General features: G+C 37.6%; 1 protein-coding gene across 2 annotated transcripts in view; it reads right to left on the bottom strand.

The window, feature by feature from the left end:
- The window catches only part of SMG1 (SMG1 nonsense mediated mRNA decay associated PI3K related kinase), a 122,788-nt gene that overhangs the window by 58,903 nt on the left and 45,367 nt on the right, over positions 1-18,518 (bottom strand). For both annotated transcript variants that reach the window (XM_073362322.1, XM_073362323.1), the window contains 10 exons: positions 17,541-17,714; positions 15,619-15,843; positions 14,670-14,771; positions 13,729-13,998; positions 12,599-12,729; positions 10,921-11,082; positions 10,318-10,436; positions 9,391-9,478; positions 9,201-9,302; positions 7,329-7,469 (listed from right to left, as the gene is read on the bottom strand). In XM_073362322.1, coding sequence (XP_073218423.1) covers positions 7,329-7,469; positions 9,201-9,302; positions 9,391-9,478; positions 10,318-10,436; positions 10,921-11,082; positions 12,599-12,729; positions 13,729-13,998; positions 14,670-14,771; positions 15,619-15,843; positions 17,541-17,714 — 1,514 coding nt within the window. The remainder of the gene's footprint in view (positions 1-7,328; positions 7,470-9,200; positions 9,303-9,390; positions 9,479-10,317; positions 10,437-10,920; positions 11,083-12,598; positions 12,730-13,728; positions 13,999-14,669; positions 14,772-15,618; positions 15,844-17,540; positions 17,715-18,518) is intronic.

The following is an 18,518-nucleotide window of genomic DNA, read 5'->3' as shown; positions in this document are numbered from 1 at the left end:
GAAACTTCTGAAAACATTGAAGGCCCTCCTAATGCCACATGACCAACCCAGTGGTAATAAAAAGTAAAATAAAAAAACATATTCAACTCTTTCAACATGGATGTGAGCAGAGTAGTGGGTTTTAGTAGCTACATGGTGACAAAACTGATTATACAAAGGCTTACATAACATCCCTTCTTGCAGATTTAAATACATTAAGTCTTTACATACCAAAAAGAATTAACTGAAACTTTAAATTTAATATTTACAACTTGCATTAGTAAAGTATGTAATTTTAATAGTTTCTGTCTGGAAAAATACATAATCTTCTGTTCTTCAAGATGTGATGCAGACATGTATTCCAGGTCAGTGTGCACACTCCATGCTCTGGAGCTGGGACATACCAGTAGCTGAGGCTCTCACACCCTATGGCTGTAGGGCCTCCCCTGGCTGTATACGGGTGGCACTGCCCCGATCCTCTCAGTTCCTTCATATAAAAGGTCTGAAGTACAGACTCCAAATGCAGAGGCAACGAAGGGCAGGTCACAAAATACACATTTGTATCACATCTGTATCACATCTGGAAGAACAACAGTTACAGGTAGGTAACTCTTTTTACTTCAAGTAGATGTAGCCACATACTCCATGCAGGTGACTTGCAAGCAGTACTCGCAGGACGTGAGGCTCAGAGTCTACTTAAAGAAGGCAGCACGTCTACCTTCCTAAAGTTTGCATCTGATCCGGACACAGCTGTAATGACATAGCACATAGCAAAAGTATGCACAGAGTACCAAGTGGCCACCCTGCAAATGTCCAATATAGGAACGTCATAGAGAAATGCTGTTGTCGTTGCCTGAACTTGCTTGGAATGCACTCACACCTCTTGAGGAGGCGTAGCCTGGGCTACTTCATATGCTGTCAAAATACATGATGTTATCCACCTGGAGATTGTCTGTGAAGAGACCACTTGACCCTTCATTCAGTCTGCATATGAAACAGACGAAGAGAAGAATGAAAAGGTTTAGTTCTAGCCACATAAAAATGTAAAATCACCTGACATTCAAGGTATGAAGACTCTGTTCCTTTGGGGTTCAATGCAGCTTAAGGAAGAACACTGGTAAATATATAACACTGTTCAAGTGACACTGGGAAATCATCTTTGCTTTGGGTGCGGCCTCAGGATTACTTTGTCTTTTGAAAATTGCATGTGGGGAGGCTCCGCCATCCAAGCCTGCAATATGCACACTCTCCTTACAAATGTTACCACCACAAGGAAAGCTGTTCTCTGACACAGAAAGTGGAAAGAAGTTGCTAGAGGCTTAAATAGAGGATGGATGGAGAGGAACAGTATGGCATATCCCAATCTGACTGCGTTTAGGATCCAGTTGTCCATTGTAATTGAGTCCCAAACACTCTACAAGTGGGCTAGCTTGTCCCTGAACTGGGGGCATGGAAAAGGAGAGGTTAAACAAGTCAAAATGGGTACCCACTAGATGCCAGGTGGGCAAATGGGTGGGAGGGGCTAGTTCAACTCAGAACCAGAGGACCTCCTCCTTTTTAATCACTGGCTCTTTCTGGAGTAATTCCACTGCCAGACAGGATGGGACAATTATCCAAAAAAAATCACTGCAAGTGGTATAACTGCTGCAGCAGCTAACCACTATAGTGGTGCCTCTTCACAGCCAGAGAATATACTCCCAAAGCACAAAGTAGCTCAGGAGTCTTTTAAAAGAGGGCAAAGTTTTGTCAGTCTTTCCTGAAAACAAAACCCAGCCATCAAATGTAAACCTTCAATGGTCTGCTGCACATCAGGCACAAAACCTGAGTTCTGTCACCATCAGGCTCTCTTCATGGTTACAGACAATGCCATAATCCTGGCTGAGGCACCCGCCCCTTCCAGAGCTGCCTGCGACAAAATCTTGGCTAAATGGCCTTCTGCAATGAATACCTTAAACTTTTCCCTGGAGACTTCTGGCAATTTCTCCATGAACTTAGATATGGTTGCCCAATTAACAAAGTCATATTTAGAGAGCAACACCCGTTGGTTCATATGCACATCTGCAGGGAAGAGGAGGTATACAATCTTTCTCCCCAACTCCATCCTCTTTGGCACTCTCTGTCCTTGGGTGTGGATTTACACATTCCTTGCCAAGCCCTGTCATTTGCTGCAGTCACCACCAGGGAGTTAGTGGCTTGGTGGAAAGAGAAACCCTCAAACCCTTGCATAGGAACCCTTGCATCGAAACACTTCGCCACAGGGGGCAATGAAGATGGGGTATTCCAGAGGGCCTTTGTAGTCTCCAGAAAAGCCTCATTTAATCAGGAGGGGTGCTCTACCTGGAGCTAATGATTGGAGAATATCCAGCAACTTATGCGTATTCTCCTGCAGAAATTCTTCCTGTATACCCAAGGCAGTGGCCATATGCCAGAGGAGGTCCTGATAAGTTTTAATGTCCTCAGACACCAAGTGAGAGGAAGATTCCAGCACAGTAGAGTGGGCAGGACAAGAAGGTAGTTTGCTGTGCCAATGACTGATTCTGTTCTTGTACCACAAGATCAGGACAGAAGAGCCACATAGGTCCTTGGGAAATCAACTCAGCGATCACTTGCAGCTGAAATGGTATGGGAGTGGTGATCAGGACCAGTGATCTTGATCTGGAGCAGGACCTCAGGGACTGAGGAGTATCCCAGGGATTCCAAGGAGGCCACTAGACGACATGTGTATAAGGCATTGGTGGCCAGTAGGTAGAGGGCCAAGAGACCCTGTCCCAACTGCAGGACAGATGTCAATCTTGGAAGTGAAAGTGATCTCAAAATGATCTCCGGCACCTATTGGACGAGGAGGATAACCCCAGCCTGGATCTTGAGGAATACCAGAGTTTCTGTAGTAACAATGGGGGAATCAGTTCCTGATGGGGCAAAGAACCAGTCAGACGCATCTAAAGCACAATAAGGAGGCAGCACAGGTGCCAAAGAGGAGGGAGGAATCAGCATCAGTCACACGAGTACTGCCAGCAGAGGCTTCAGCACCGAAGCTGGTACCAAACTCAATGATGGGATCTGCCTCCAAGACGATAACTGTGCTGAAGCCTGCACCAGCATCGTGGGGGCCTTCAGTGTTGGGCCCAGCCTTGACTCTGCAGTCTGGCCTATGCGATAGAAGTTGCATTGCCAACAGAGCTTGTGACTGCGATATGGCCAGAAGGTGCCAAAGACACAATGGAGGATGAGCCAGTAGACACCCTAACACTAGAGAACTCCTGAAACAAGAGGAAGTCTGGGATTGAGAGGCAAAGCAGGTCTGATGCATGGTATGTTATCATAATAGAGACAGTTAGTGCTGGTGCCAATGTCGTCAATACCTGACTCAACTGTGCACCATGGCCAGAACCAAAGTTGGCAGTAAGGGCCCTCGCTGCTCTCGGTCCAATATTAGGGAGCGGTTGGACAGACTTGCTCCATTCCACATGCCAAAAGAAATACAATGCTGGTCAACACTCCTCCTAGAAAAGTCATCATCTCCCCAAGCCCTGGAACGGGCCCAACTCATATTTTTTAGGACCTCTTTCTCACTGCACCAGAGAGGGTGAACAACCCCTTTTTCTTTTGGAGGGAAGCAGCAGGGCCCGAGAGCAGGCCAACATCACTTGCTGGATCCAAAGGCAACTGCTGAGGAGATGAGGGCCTCAAGGCCTGCTCCAGAAGGTTCTGCTTCAACTGCAAGTCTCTTGCCACCTGAGTCCTCTTGGTGAATGACTTGCAGATAGATTAAAGAGAGGTGCTCTGACCCTCGCTGAGGCACAATAAACTGTTGGGGATAGCCCCCCTGCATGGTGGGCATTGCTTGAACCCTGGTGAGGGCATCACACAGGGCAGCTAACTACTCTAACACTAAACTAAACACTTAAACTTAATCGAAGGTACTAATATTACTATATAAAAGTTCTCAGAAAACTGGGAGTGAAAGTGTGACTGCTTAATGACTACACGCTGCATGGAATCTTTTTTAAAACATGAGAGGTTCGAATTAAATGTTTACCCCAAATTTAAAAAAACTGTAAGAGGACCAAAAAATGCCACCAATAGAGTCAAAAAGGCATCTTTTAAAAACTGGAAGCCAAATCCTACTAAGGAAAATAGAAAGGAGCATAAACTCTGGCAAGTCAAATGTAAAAGTATAATTAGGTCGGTCAAAAAAGAATTTGAAGAGCAACTAGCAAACAGCAAAAAAAATTTAAGTACAATAGAAGCAGGAAGCCTTCCAAACAATCAGTGGGGCCACTGGACAATCAAGATGCTACAGGAGTACTCAGGGAAGACAAGTGTGCTGCGGAGAAGCTAAATGAATTCTTTGCGTTGGTCTTTACTGCAGAGGATGTGATGGAGATTCCCACAGCTAAGCCATTCTTTTTAGGTAACAAATCTGAGGAACTCTCTCAGACTGAGGTGTCAGTAGAGGATGTTTTGGAACAAATTGATAAATTCAACAGTAATAAGTTACCAGGACCGGATGGTATTCACCCAAGAGTTCTGAAGGAACTCATACATGAAGTTGCAGAATTACTAAATGTGGTATGTAACCTATCACTTAAATCGGGCTCTGTCCAGATGATGGGAGTATAGCCGATGTGACACTAATTTTTAAAAAAAGTCTCCAGAAGTGATGCTGGCAATTACAGACTGATATGCCTAACTTCAGTACCAAGCAAATTGCTTGAAATTACAGTTAAGAACAGAATGATCAGACACAGATGAACACTATTTGTTGGGGGAAGAGTCAACTGGCTATTTTAAAGGGAAATCATGCCTCACCAGTCTATTAGAATTCTATGAGGGGCGTCAAAAAACATGTGGACAAGGGTGATCCAGTGGATACAATGTACTTGGATTTTCAGAAAACCTTTGACAAGGTCCATCACCAAATGCTCTTAAGCAAATTAAGCAGTGATGGGATAAGAGGGAAGTTTTTTTCATGCATAAGTAACTGTTTAAAAGGGAAGGAATAAATGGTTTGTTTTCAGAATGGACAGAGGTAAATAGCAGGGTTCCCTAAGAATCTGTACTCTGACCAGTGCTGTTCAACATATTTATAAATGATCCAGAAAAAGAGGTAACCAGTGAAGTGGCAAAGTTTGCTGATGGTACAAAATTACTCAAGACAATTAACTCCAAAGCAATCAGCAAAGAGTTACAAAGGGATATCACAAAACTGGGTGACTGAGCAACAAAAGGGCAGATGAAATTCAGTGTTGATAAACGCAAAGTAATGCATACTGAAAAAAATTATCTCAACTATACATACAAAATGATGGGGTCTAAATTTGCTATTACCACTCAAGAAAAATCTTGGATTCATTGTGGATAGTTCTCTAAAAACATTCACTTAATGTGCAGCAGCAGTCAAAAAACCTAACAAAGTTAGGAACCATTAGGAAAGGAACAGATAATATGAAAATTTACCACCGCTCTCCCACCTTAAATACTGTGTGCAATTCTGGTTGCTCATCTCAAAAGAGATATATTAGAAATGGAAAAGGTATAGAGAAGGGCAAGAAAAACAATTTAGGGTATGGCACAACTTCCCTATGAGGAGAGATTAAAAGACTGGGATTGTTCATCTTGGAAAAGAGGGGGAAGGGGGAATATGACCGAGATCTATAAAATCATCAATGGTGTGAAGAAAGTGAATACGGAAGTGTTATTTACCCCTTCACATATACATGAACCAGAGTCACCCAATGAAATTAATAGGCAGCAGATTTAAAACAAAGAAAGTACTTTGTTGTACAACACATAATTTGTGGAATTCATTACCTGAAGATGCCATGAAAGTGAAAATCATAACTGGGATCACTTAATAATTGCCCTGTTCTGTTCATTCCCTTTGAAGCATCTGGCATTGACTACTGTTGGAAGACAGGATACTGGGCTAGAGGGACCGTTAGTCTGACCCAGTATGGCCGTTCTTATGAGGTGAAGATACTACACAGAGCTCCAACTCTATCCATGGGTAGTGCAAAGGAACCGAGGTGGTGAGGGCAGCACCACCCTTATGTGGCCAGGAAGAGCTATGGCTGCAGGGCGTAAGGGCTGCCCCTACAGGTACTGCGAGGCAAAGTTCTCTGGCTCACTGGTATGTGGGGTGCACACACCCACATGGAATACATGGCTACATCTACCTCAAAGAAGAATGTTACCTTCTTTAATTCAATGGAAAAGTGATTGAGGATTAATAATATCTTAAAGCATCAGGATATATAAAGCAATTTTCCCACAGCAACTGCATTCCTGCAATTACTATTTATTATTTGTATTGCAGTAACATCTCAGTCTGTAACTAATCCCCCTTGGTTATACACACTATTGTAGGTTTTGTTGTGTGTGATGTGACGTGCAAAATGATCATACATTCATTTCAATGTCTACACAATCATATCGCGTATGTTGTAAATATAATCACATTTGTGAGACTGCACACAGACAAATGTACTGGCATTTGCATTTAACTGAAAAACACTACATGCAGCTCACAAGGCTCAAGCATGAGAAGTTTCATTTTTAAAACTAAATCCCCCAAGTTAGCCAAGTGTAAACCTATGTGCTCGGGTGGAGCAACACCAACAACAATGGGTGTCTGCTCACATGGAGTTCTTTATAGAACTGGGGCCTAAGACTGAAGACACCTTCCCACAAGCACTTCCCATCCTGATAATTCAAACAGCTCAGTGGAATTTTACCAAACTTTTCAAAATAAGTTTAGCCTTTGGGATGAGAAAAAGAATGAGAAGTTAGACCACAAAGTACGCACACACTTACAAACATCTGAAAAAGATAGTCATGTAATTAAAATGCTTGTTCAACTACATTGTCACTAGCACAACCCTATACACAGTTCTCACTAACTGAAAGGTTGAGAGGGGAACAAAAAGCAATTTTTTTTTAGTAGTTGAACAGGAGTTTTTGAAAGGTGGAAGCAGCCTTCTACCACCAAAAGTGACTTTCCATAACTCTTAAGAGCAAGAGGCCCAAATTCTGAAATGAATCCAATTCTTCCAGGGGGCATTGAAAAGAGCTACCAAAGCTATTTGATCTTACATGTTTAATAAAAGCAGAGTCTCAAATTCCATCACAGATAATATCTATACTATGAAGCAAAACCATTTGTAAATTAGTTATCACTTTTGAAGTAGGTCTGTTGATGAGCTAATTTCGTATTTCAGGATTCAAGGTAACCAATGCAAACCAAACACATTAAACTTGTCCAATAATAATAGGCATATACTTAGTAAATAGTCAAGTGTGGATTCTACATAATATTTTTTATTTTAAAAGGTACAAAAAGTTCTTACCCTGTTCTGTGACAGTTCCCATACAAAATAAAACTAATGACATCAGAGAAGTCCTGTGGGTGGAATGTATTACTTGGAGCTTTGCTCATGTGATTTCTTACAGCCAAAGAGATTTCTTGTATTTCTGTGTGGTTGTTGTTACTACAAACAGAAAAACATAAGATATGTCTGATTCTCCTTAGACCAAACTATACTATACAAGGAAGTTCACAAAACAAATTTAAATTATTCCCGGTATTTACTAATTTTAGGAAAGAAACTGCAACACTATTTCAGTTTTAACTAGTTTTTGCATGTACAGCAAAACATCCCTAGAGCTCATTGGGCCAATCTCATCCCATTCATCCCAGGCCTAGAGAGAAGGGATAAGCAAAAACTAAAAAAGTAATGTACTTTATCTCCAATTACCTAAACATTTGTAATTGTCTTTACCTTTTTTCAACTCAGTGACCTCAACCAAGCAGAACTACATATTTTATTTTGGAGTACAATTTGTTGAACTGCTTTTGTACCTGTTTTAGGTCACTGATAAAGATTTTGAGACTTGGCTGTTTGCTTGAAAAGTTACTATACTAAATGGCTGAGAAACTCCTCAGTTAAAGTTTTGAAGTTAAGGATTATAACTGGTTTTGTAAACTACAATTTTGACAGTACACTACTCACCCTTTGGAGTAAAGCAAGGGCTTTTTCTGTTGTGTGAGTTGTTATCATTAAGAGATTTGGGGCTGACTAGTACATCTTAAATTTTTTAATACATGTGTGGAATTTTATATTGGCAGGATTTCCTTGAGGGAAACAACTGAGTTTCTGAAAAGCTTCTAAAGAGACAAAGTTTCCAGAGAAGTCCCACCATCAAAATCCCCTCAACATATATATAAATGCTGGACTGGGAAGAATAATAGGAGTCTCTCTATAGCCAGTCTCTGCCACTTATACCTTTTAATTTTCCAGGAAAATACCACCAATTACTTATTTTTTTAAAAAGAATTTTGTATAACATTGCCACTTGTTTTGCCGAGTCGGAAGAACACCTTAAGAAAGATGGCAGTCTCTGACAGAACAGGAGAAATTAGAGTAAGAAATTTCTAAAAATATAGATTATTTAATTATCCAAGGATAAAAGAAAACAGCTCACAAATACATGTTAAGGCAGAATCTAAAGATTTATGTAAGGTTTGAGGGACTTGATACTTCGATAAATTTACCAGATACTAGAAGCATTTCTGGATTTCAAGTACTCTGCCTATACAAGTTGAATCATCTTATTGAATTATAGGGTGGTCTATAATATATATAACAGAGTTGCCATACATTGTTTGTCAATATTTGACTCTAGATAGTGGCTGTTTCAGCCCAAAAGACGACGTTATGAAGGAAACACGTTCATATGTTCCTAGATTAAGAATACAATTTGATATATTAAAATTTAGAATTTACTAGATATGCACAGAAGCAACAATCTTCTTCCCAGTCAAAATAAAAGTTATAACTGCTGGAAATAAGTATGTTCTCAGATTATGAGAATGGCTTTTTGGAACCCAGGAGTTTGTGTCCTGGAGACCAAGAAGATGTTATTGTTGAAACACTGGGTGATACTGATCTTACAAAGTTCACATTTCATTAAACTCCAAGTCAATAACTGTCATTTTATGCTAAAAGTACACTAAGCACCCAATAAAAAAACCAAAAAACAGTCTCATGGTACTGTTGTCATGTTTTATATGATCTTTTAAAAAATATTAACTCTGTATAGCTAAGCTATTTGGATACATTACAGAAGTGTACTTTCTTAAAATTAAAATAAAGTTAGTCTGTGAAACAAAGTAGTAAAACACTTTCTAGATACACAAATACTTAAAACGAACTATTTACCTCAGAACCACGTCCAAAGGAATTGACTTTAACAGTTTCCCAAAAGCTTGTCTTACACGGGCACCACTATGGATTAGCTGAACTCGGCACACATCAACGCACCTGCATAAATAAATAAAATAAATTGAGTCATAATAAAATGTGCATCTAGTAACATATTAAGAAAATTTATTGAATTTTGGGGAAGTACCTTTGTAAAAGGTCATCTGGTAGGGAAGATGAAAGAGCATGGAGGCTACTACATGCTTGAAGACAGATATTCACATCTTCAAGAAGGGCTGCATTAAGGGTACAAATAAAGGTTATCATTTTCATTAAGATGCAAAAACTCATTCATCTCCACACAGAGATATCCTGAACGTTTAAGGACATTACTGTATAAAAAAATCATTTCATTTTTATTTTGTTCCGTTTTAGCTGCATGGATTTTATTAATACCAATAGAAGCCGCATGGAAATCAAAGCTGAAATTGTATCCCTATCATGTATATTTAACATGATTGTGTCATTTTAAAAATGTATAATTATCATCAAGAATAATCCCTGGCACCTATGTAGCACTTTCTGACCTAAAACATTGCTGACAGGTTAATCCTTATATTGCCCTATGTGTTGGGGATAATACACATTTGCCTATTTTGCAGTTAGGAGAAACAGAGTTAAAGAAAGTAAATTAATTGTCCAAGGCCAGAAGGATATAAGAGCAGGGCTAGAATACTTGTTTCCATAACCCTGTCACCATTTAGTTTTCCAATCTCTATCTAACACAATACCTCAAATTATGGTAGGATTGCTTATCCTTTGTCAAACATATGCAATCTGACTTCCAAATATCTATTATTCCACTGAGAAGCTTAATCAATCTCATGATTGTAGTCCCTTCATGCAAGGACATTCTCTTCTCCAAATAACTGACAGTTTGAGGAACAAGAGGAAGAGGAAAAGGCAAGGGAGTGGTTATGCAGCTGCAACCAGAGCTCAACAAAAAACTGCAAATCAGAAGATGACCACAGTTGTATCTATCAATCAGCTGTCTTTATCCAAGGACATATCAATACAGTTAATGGCATCTTATAAAGGGTAACCAATAAGAAAAAACAATTTTGTGTGATCTTACTGTTTCCTAGAAGTCCTTTACAAAACTTGTGGAAAGATGGAAGAGAGAATAACGGCGCATATGTTTCTGATTTTTTCATTAGAACAGCCACTTCCAAAGCCCAGGTCATCAGTAGTTTCCTAAAAATGCATTACAGACTAGTCACTCTATAAAACTAGATTCTGGGACAAAGTTACTCATAAAACATTAAATATCCTGAGTTTTCACATCAATGTGGTAAAGCAAACTTGCAAATATTTGTGAAAGAAAACCATTAAATAAGTGAAAATTACCTAACAATTGAGTTTTGGAAGCTCTATATTCAATGTTTGGCCTAGAAGAGTTTCACCTTTGGTGTTTTCATGAATATGAAAACTTTTTTTTTCAGTGTTTTAGCCTGAATCCTATGAACCAATTATGTTGAGCATGAATGATTATTTTAGTTCTTATGTTTTGTATGAAACCAAAATCCTCCACTTTGAAATATTTAGTCCTCACCACTCCTTTTTTTATTCTAAAAAAATTCTCCTTTATTTTTTATTCATTTTCTTGGTTCTAAATCAGAACTAATAATTCTCTTTAAAAAAAAATCTCAATCTCTGATATGAAGACAATACTATTTACCTGGTATCTTGAATAAGGTTATCCTTCTTAAGCAATAACCCCAAAAGGTTTAGTATGATAGAGAAATGTTTCTTTGTAGCTGTGGTTACAGTGCTAATCACTGCTCCATCAAACAAAGAAGGAGAGGAGGAGCTGAGGCTACTGGATATGAAGTGGTCATGCCTGAAGGAAAATTAGAAAAAAGTATTTTATTTCCTTAAACATACAACTAAATCAGAAAAAAAAAAATCAGTGTTATACTCAGATGTGTTGCCCAGAAACTAGTTTCAATGTTATAATCGCATGATAGTCTAAAATTTAAAGCTCCAATGCACTATCAATGTCTAGCTAAATAAGAATGAGTTTAATTAATTATTTTTCAGTAGTTTTATGCTAACTACAGCCTCAAATCCTCTGAAGTACTGAAAATAAATGTAATTTCAACATTAAACAGCGACAGAAAAAATATGAGGTATACAAGCAAGAAAGGAAGCTAAAGCTAGTTAAGTTGAGAGGGTCTGATCCAGATGTGTTCCACTACAAAATCACCACATCGTTTGTCACATCTATTAGCATTTGCTCAAAAGCGTCCCAAGTCTAGAATAATGAGAGTACTGCCTATGTCATTCAGTCCTGACCTGAAAAACTGCATGTAGATGCTGCCACCGTGCTTGTGTGCACCATGGTTCTAGTTTATGTCAGTGCTCCTATCCCTCATCACCAAAGATGGATTCAACCACAAGACATACCTTGCAAAATACCTTAAGTAATGAGCGACAAGAATGGTGAGGTAGTATCTTTTATTGGACCAACTTCTGCTGGTGAAAGAGCTTTTCGTGCTACAAAGAGCTTTTCTTCAACTTGTCTCTTTCACTAACAGAAATTGATCCAATAAAAGATATTACCTCACCCACCTCTAATATCCTGAGACCAACACAGCCACAACATCACTGCAAGCATTAGATAACGAGTGACCAATCATGTACTATTAATTCCAAGGTGGCACAGGAGCAACTTGTGTCTCAGCAATCTGTTCCCCCCCAGATTTCTTCTATTTCAAGCTGGATTTTTTACTTCACCCTTGCATTCATTAGGACATGTTATGACTACTTGTTGATCTGAAATCTAGAAGTTTTTTATTCAGAGGTATTTTATCCCTAATACAACAATTAAAATCTACTTTAATTTTTGCAGTTGCAGTGTACAATGTTTCAGTTAATGTTTGCATGCAAGATGCCATACAAAATGAAGCATTGTTTAATGTGTACTGAAAAGAATACGCTAAGTATCAGAGGAACCATGTAACATACCAGAGGTTAATTTTTTTCGAAAAAGGAAAACCCATTAGTTCACATCATAAACTGCTTGCAGAATTATTTTAGACACATTTAAATTAGAAGTTATAAAATAAACCTTAATTCTCAATCTTAAAAATACCTAAAATTATCTTTTGCACAAGATTTTTAGGAAACTGAGAATATGCATGGCCAATTTCAATCTAGAACCGTTTTTCATGGGTGATCTCTAGTACCTATGAAAATAAAATCAATGAAAATAAGGATTTATAAGAGAAATGGTGGCAACACATTGATTACATGACCATCAGTGCTGCTATTGTAAAATTCTTCCCTAAACTCAAATACAGTTTACATCTATCTATTTATGCTCTTAAATATTAATGCCTTAGTGATCTTCCTACCTGGTACAATGTGAATATAAAGTGTAGAGAACTGCATACTGGACAGCAGGAAAGTGAATGGCTATGTCACTGTGAACAATCATCAAATTCTTACTCAACAGTGCAAACACAGTTGGAGAAAGGGCCCACATCTACAAAACAATTGTAATAAAAGCACAAAAATATGTATGTAAAGGATATTGCTATCAGTCATATTTACATGTATCTGGTTTATAAAGAAATAAATGATCAAGTTTGCTTTAAACAAAAAAATGTACTGCTGAAATCACAAAAAACCTGCTGAAATTAGGACATTTTTACTAGTAATCTTTACTGTTTTTGTCTATCTAGAATTTCTCAAATGTGAATGCTGTCCTGCCCATAGTTGAAGAAACACACATCCGTCTTTTCTGATGTAAAAGTTTTCTTTAAAAGGTGATGCAAGGGTACTTTGAATCAAAGTGGCACAATACGGAAGTTGGAGACAGTGCAGTTTTCTACATTTTTCTTTCCTACTCGGTAATTTCTATATACTGTATTCAAATACATTGGCAGATTTGGGGTTTTTTTGGCTGTTTATATTTTAAATGATTTAATGAAAATATATCCTTCATATTTCTGACCCTGTTTGCTAATGTTCTGCTTTGCTGTCCACCTTTTTTATTTTAAAAGCACCCTATACATACACTGCCCCAAAAGGTTTATATTCTACCTTGAAAAGACAGAAAACACGACATCAAATGCAAGGTAGCGTTTTATTGTCAGTGAGGATCACTGCAAGATATGTCGAAACTACTTTAGTTTCTTTCTTTTCTCATCAAGATAGTAGAATGTCCTGACAGTATCAGAAGTAATTACCATCACCCCAGTAAAGTACTGTAATGTGGAAGTTATATTTCATCACACCTTTAAGACTAGAAATAATTCTCAAACAATTTTGCACCATGGAAGTTATTAAAATTCCTCCCTCAAAAGTATTGAAGTATCAAGAAAAAGACACCTTAAGTACATATATGCACGTATGAAATGAAGATTATATGCATTACATGAATCCACAGAGACTTGTACCTATCAATAAAAGCCAAACATTATATGATTTATTGAGCAAAAATTAAAAAAAGTATTTATTTTTACTGCAGTTAAATACTTACCCCAATCAATGAGTTTTTAGCATTTCCAATAGTAGTTAGGGCACTGAGGTCAAATATAACTACAAACTTTGCATTAGCCACATTGAATACATGGTTCTTAAAAGCATCATGCTGGATTTCAGAACATGCCTCAGGAAGCTGTAGGCTACAAAGGAGACTATTTAGACCACAGGTCATTTCTCCCAGAATCAACCTGTAAGCAGTCTCCAAAACAGGAATGTTCTTCAGGCTCAATACTGCTTGATAGACAGCATGGGCTGCTGCAACAACCTTGAAAATGAAAAGATTCAAAATGTTATTTAACAGTGAGATATTTCTGAAGTGAAGCTTTCTTGTTAAATGAAAGAAAGACTTATGAACATGTATGGTCTGAGTGTCTCGCTCTTCAGTTTATTATAATTAACTGTTTCTTTAATTCTTCTAGGCAAATTAAGCTGATCGTTATTTTAGGGTACCAAAACTACACCAGCCAATAGTAAAACAAATTAGACTATTTGCCACAAGTAGGTGAACTTCCATTAAGAATCAACTTTAAAACTAAAATTAAAATTGAGTTAATCTTAAAATATATGCTAAAAGCCCTACTGAATAAACTTTGAGTTAAGATATATTTAGCGCGCACACAAAAAAACCCCAAGTAAACACTGGATTGTAATCCTTTTCTTTTCCACCTTCCAATTTATATTTGTAACAAATGATGCTATGCAAATTAAAAAGAATTCTCTTCTGTCTGGTATGTGACAAAGTATGTTTCCTCACATGCCACAACCAAATGAACAATAACCAAACCTGAGTTTAGGCTTCTGTTTTTCTAATGAGTTCAGACATCTACGCAACTAACTGTTCTTCTTATGGGCAAAATTCCATAAGATAATATACCACTCCTCTAAAACAGTATTAGAATTGCTATAGCATATTAGTAGCAACCATCCACTTCTTACCTCTTTCTCCTTATGGTAACGGAGTACAAGTAGTTTAGATTCTGGTACAAACAATTTCTCTACAAATGTCGATGGCAATTTTGTATTTATTTGTTCAACAATCTAGAGACAAAACATAAGCACTGATAATATACATCTTCAATTGCCTGAATTCTTTATTCAGACACATTTATGGCACTAATTTACAGAACTTAATAAATCAGAACCCCTTAAAGATATTTATAAATATTTGACTACATTAGAGTTAAGAAATCAGTTACATAGATACCAATTAGTTACTTTTGTAAGTTAATGAAAAAACATAATTGCTCTGCCAAAATTCAATATTCAGAGGACAGGCTATTTTTATGCTATCTTGTCAACTGAAGTGGAACTCAAGCATATGACCAATATAGATTGCTGGACGTAAGTTCTATGGTAATGTGCTAATATGGTTATTTAGCCAATAGAGGTTAAAACAGTTATTTAGCCAACACACAGGTTGTGGAGATCAATATTCTGAAGTCATCCGCTATCCAAAGTGTTTAGCCATGGCAGAGTGACTGCATAAACATACTAAATCCTAGTCTCTCTGGCAGTTCATCAAAAATACTGCTACCAGTTGCAGAGGAAAGTTAACATATTGGTTAAAGAATAGGCACTATCCAAAGTCAAAGGAAAATTATTTTGGATAAACTGAAAACTATTCAGTAATAGAACTAAGTAGGAAGGCTATCAGCACAAGCTCTACCAGTTTTTCAAAATGATTACAAACATTTGATAGGTTTTTGTTTGTTTGTTTTGGGGTGTTTTTTTTGGGGGGGGGAATACAAGACATTGAAATAGAAAAAAAGGAAACAAAAATCACGATTTACTGTTAAATCAGTTTGTAATTCAGGTGCCTGAATGAGATATGTTAAATATTTTTTTCTAATTATAAAGCCCCACAAAAATGAGAATTTGTATGTACCAGTGTCAATAAATTCAAGACCGAGATGATATAATCGGTACCACAAGTCTGGCAATTCTCCAGTTGATCTAAGCCATATGTGATGACCATGTCACAGTGTATAGTCATACTGGGGTCCAGACTACCGAGTAAAACCCCAACACACTCATTGGCAGCGGTCAATACAGCCTCAGAGAAGAACACTTGGTTTGCTGTAGTCACACATCTCATTACTCTGTACAGAACCTGGAAAAGAAGGAAAGTGAATTCAAGTCAGTTTAACTAGTACTGGATGTTATTTAAGCATAGGGGAAAAACCCACATCCATTTGAAACTACACAGAACCAGAAATGCAGGGCTAGAAGGGACCTCAAGACGTCATCTAATCTCCCCCATCCCCCCATGATGAGGCAAGATTAAGTACATCTAAAACATCCCTGCCAGATGTCTATCTAATCTGTTTTTTAAAAACCACCAAGAATGAGGATTCCACAGCCTCCTTAGGTAACCTGTTTCAGTGCTTAACTATCCTTAGAGTTAGAAAGTTTTTCTTAATATCTAACCTAAATCTCTTGTGCTGAAAACTAAGCTGACTACTTCTTGTCCTACCCTCGATGGACATGAAAACAACTGAATACCACACTGCTTGTAACAACCTTTTACATATTTGAAGACTTGTGTCCCTCCTCAGGGCTTCTCTCCTATAGACTAAACATGTCCAGGCTTTTTAACCTTTCCTCATGTTTTCTAAACCTCTTATTTTTGTTGCTCTCCTCCAGACTCTCTCTAATTTGTCCACATTTTTCTGAAAAGTGTGATGTCCAAAACTGGACACAGTACTCCATCTGAGGCTTCACCAGTACAGAGTAGAGTGGAATAATTGCCTTCCATGTCTTACATATGACACTCCTGTTAATAATCTCAGAATCCAACACTACTCTGCACTGGAGCAAGTTCTTTGTCAAAATAAATATTAAAAATGCTTAATGTGCATTTATATTTTCATTAAATACAAAAATGCAACAACCCCAAATTTAGAATAATTTTAAAGACAATGAACTAAAAGAAGCACAGAAACACAGAGTTAAAGTAATTACTTTGGGTCCTATACACCTTGAACTGAAGTCAATGTTAGAACTTCTATTGCCTTCAGTGAGAAAAGAACTGGTCTTCTTTTCTTAACTTGTCCCACAAGGGTCTCATATTTCAGTGCCTGCACATGTCACTCAGACAACTTTAGATCCCAATAATGAAATCTGTGCAGGTGGACCCTTAAATATGGAACTCCTTGCAGGCATATCAATGGGATTCTGTACAGGCATAGGTCTACCCACTCAGATTCAACTGCAGAATCAGGACCTTATTCCTGAGTGTCCTTGTTTTGATTAAATTGGATGTCGCTTTAACTGTGATTGTAACCCATTAATTATTTTTGTATTACCAACGTAAGAACAAAAGTCACCTTCTCATACTGTGCAATAGTATCTATTCCAAAAGATACTCTAAAATGAAAAACTTCTTATATACCAGATTTCAACTAGATGAAGATTAGAAAGGGATAAAGTACAAACCTTTAGCTGGTTATAATTATACTCCAGTATTTTTAAAGCATCATGATAATTTGCACTATGATAATTTGAACAGATCATAAAGGTCTATAGCCAGGTCAGACTGAAAAACCTTTGGAAAAATACTTACATCAAATACATTGTGGTTTTTGGTACATATAGCTATCACAGGTCTCTGTCACAATCACCACTAAATATTAAATCAGATTCTATTAGCTGTCAGACAAATCTAGTCCTTCAGTAAAGTTGACCATGAGTACATTTGTACGCTGCCAAATTTTGCAAAAAATATGGATGTTGGGTTTCATTATTTACAATAAATTTACCAGCACATCTTTCTTAATAAGTAGCATGAAACATGTTCTGAAATCTTACATCAGTTACATATGCTTCAGTAATTGGTTGTCCTCTAATTGGGCTGAAGCGTTCCCCAATACTCCTCACCACAGTGCTGAAAACCCGAAGAAGTGCAGCTAATTTAGGTAGTGATACTGAAGGAGGAGGAATATCTTCGTCCACTGATTCTCCAGAGGCCACATGGCTGAGGTCCTAGATAGGAAAATTTATGTCATTAAGTAGTAAGTACAAGCAGTTCTAATATAGACAAAATATATATAAAATTCAGTTTTAATATCAGAAGTATCCCAAATGTATCACAATAAATATGCAACACCAGAGTTCTCTCTTTACACTATAGCTTCAACAAGCTGTAATTATACTTGTTAATTAAAGATGACAAGCAACACAAAATGTCTGGAAAACTGTATTTACATTAGCTCTGTGTATACAGTCACCACAAATTTTAAGATAGATTACTGGTGTACAAATTACAGATGCATTATTGTTGTAATTTATAGCAAAATAAAACCAGGTACCATATTAAATAAGATTTAAGAAGCAACTTTCTTTTTTATGTCGTCCTTTCAATTATTGTGAACATCTCAATGTCATCTCATCTGTTTTAACAGGAAATCATGACGACGACAACATTACAAACTAGCAGAAAATGCTAAGAAAAGCTTGTCTCTCTCATCAACAGAAGCTGGCTGGTTCAATAAAAGACATTACCTCACCTACCTTGTCTCTCTAAGAAAATGCAATATTGCACCCCAGTGTTTCAATATGCATGTCTTAAACACATCCCAGAGCTAACTGACTAATCTGTTACAAAAGATCATTGTTTCTTCCCTATTCCCATCCTCAAAATTAGACTTCCTAAAAACAAGAGGGGCTGACTTTAATGGGGCTAGAATTTCATCCAAGAAGCATATCAGTATGCAAGCACCTTTATATTTTATTTTATTTTCTACAAGCGTATGCAGCATTTGAGTCCCCTCCCATCAACCCCACACC

The sequence above is a fragment of the Lepidochelys kempii genome, chromosome 10, assembly GCF_965140265.1.
Source record: "Lepidochelys kempii isolate rLepKem1 chromosome 10, rLepKem1.hap2, whole genome shotgun sequence".
NCBI lineage: Eukaryota > Metazoa > Chordata > Testudines > Cheloniidae > Lepidochelys > Lepidochelys kempii.
Note: the sequence above shows the minus strand (reverse complement) of the source record. Positions and strands in the feature narration are given on the sequence as shown.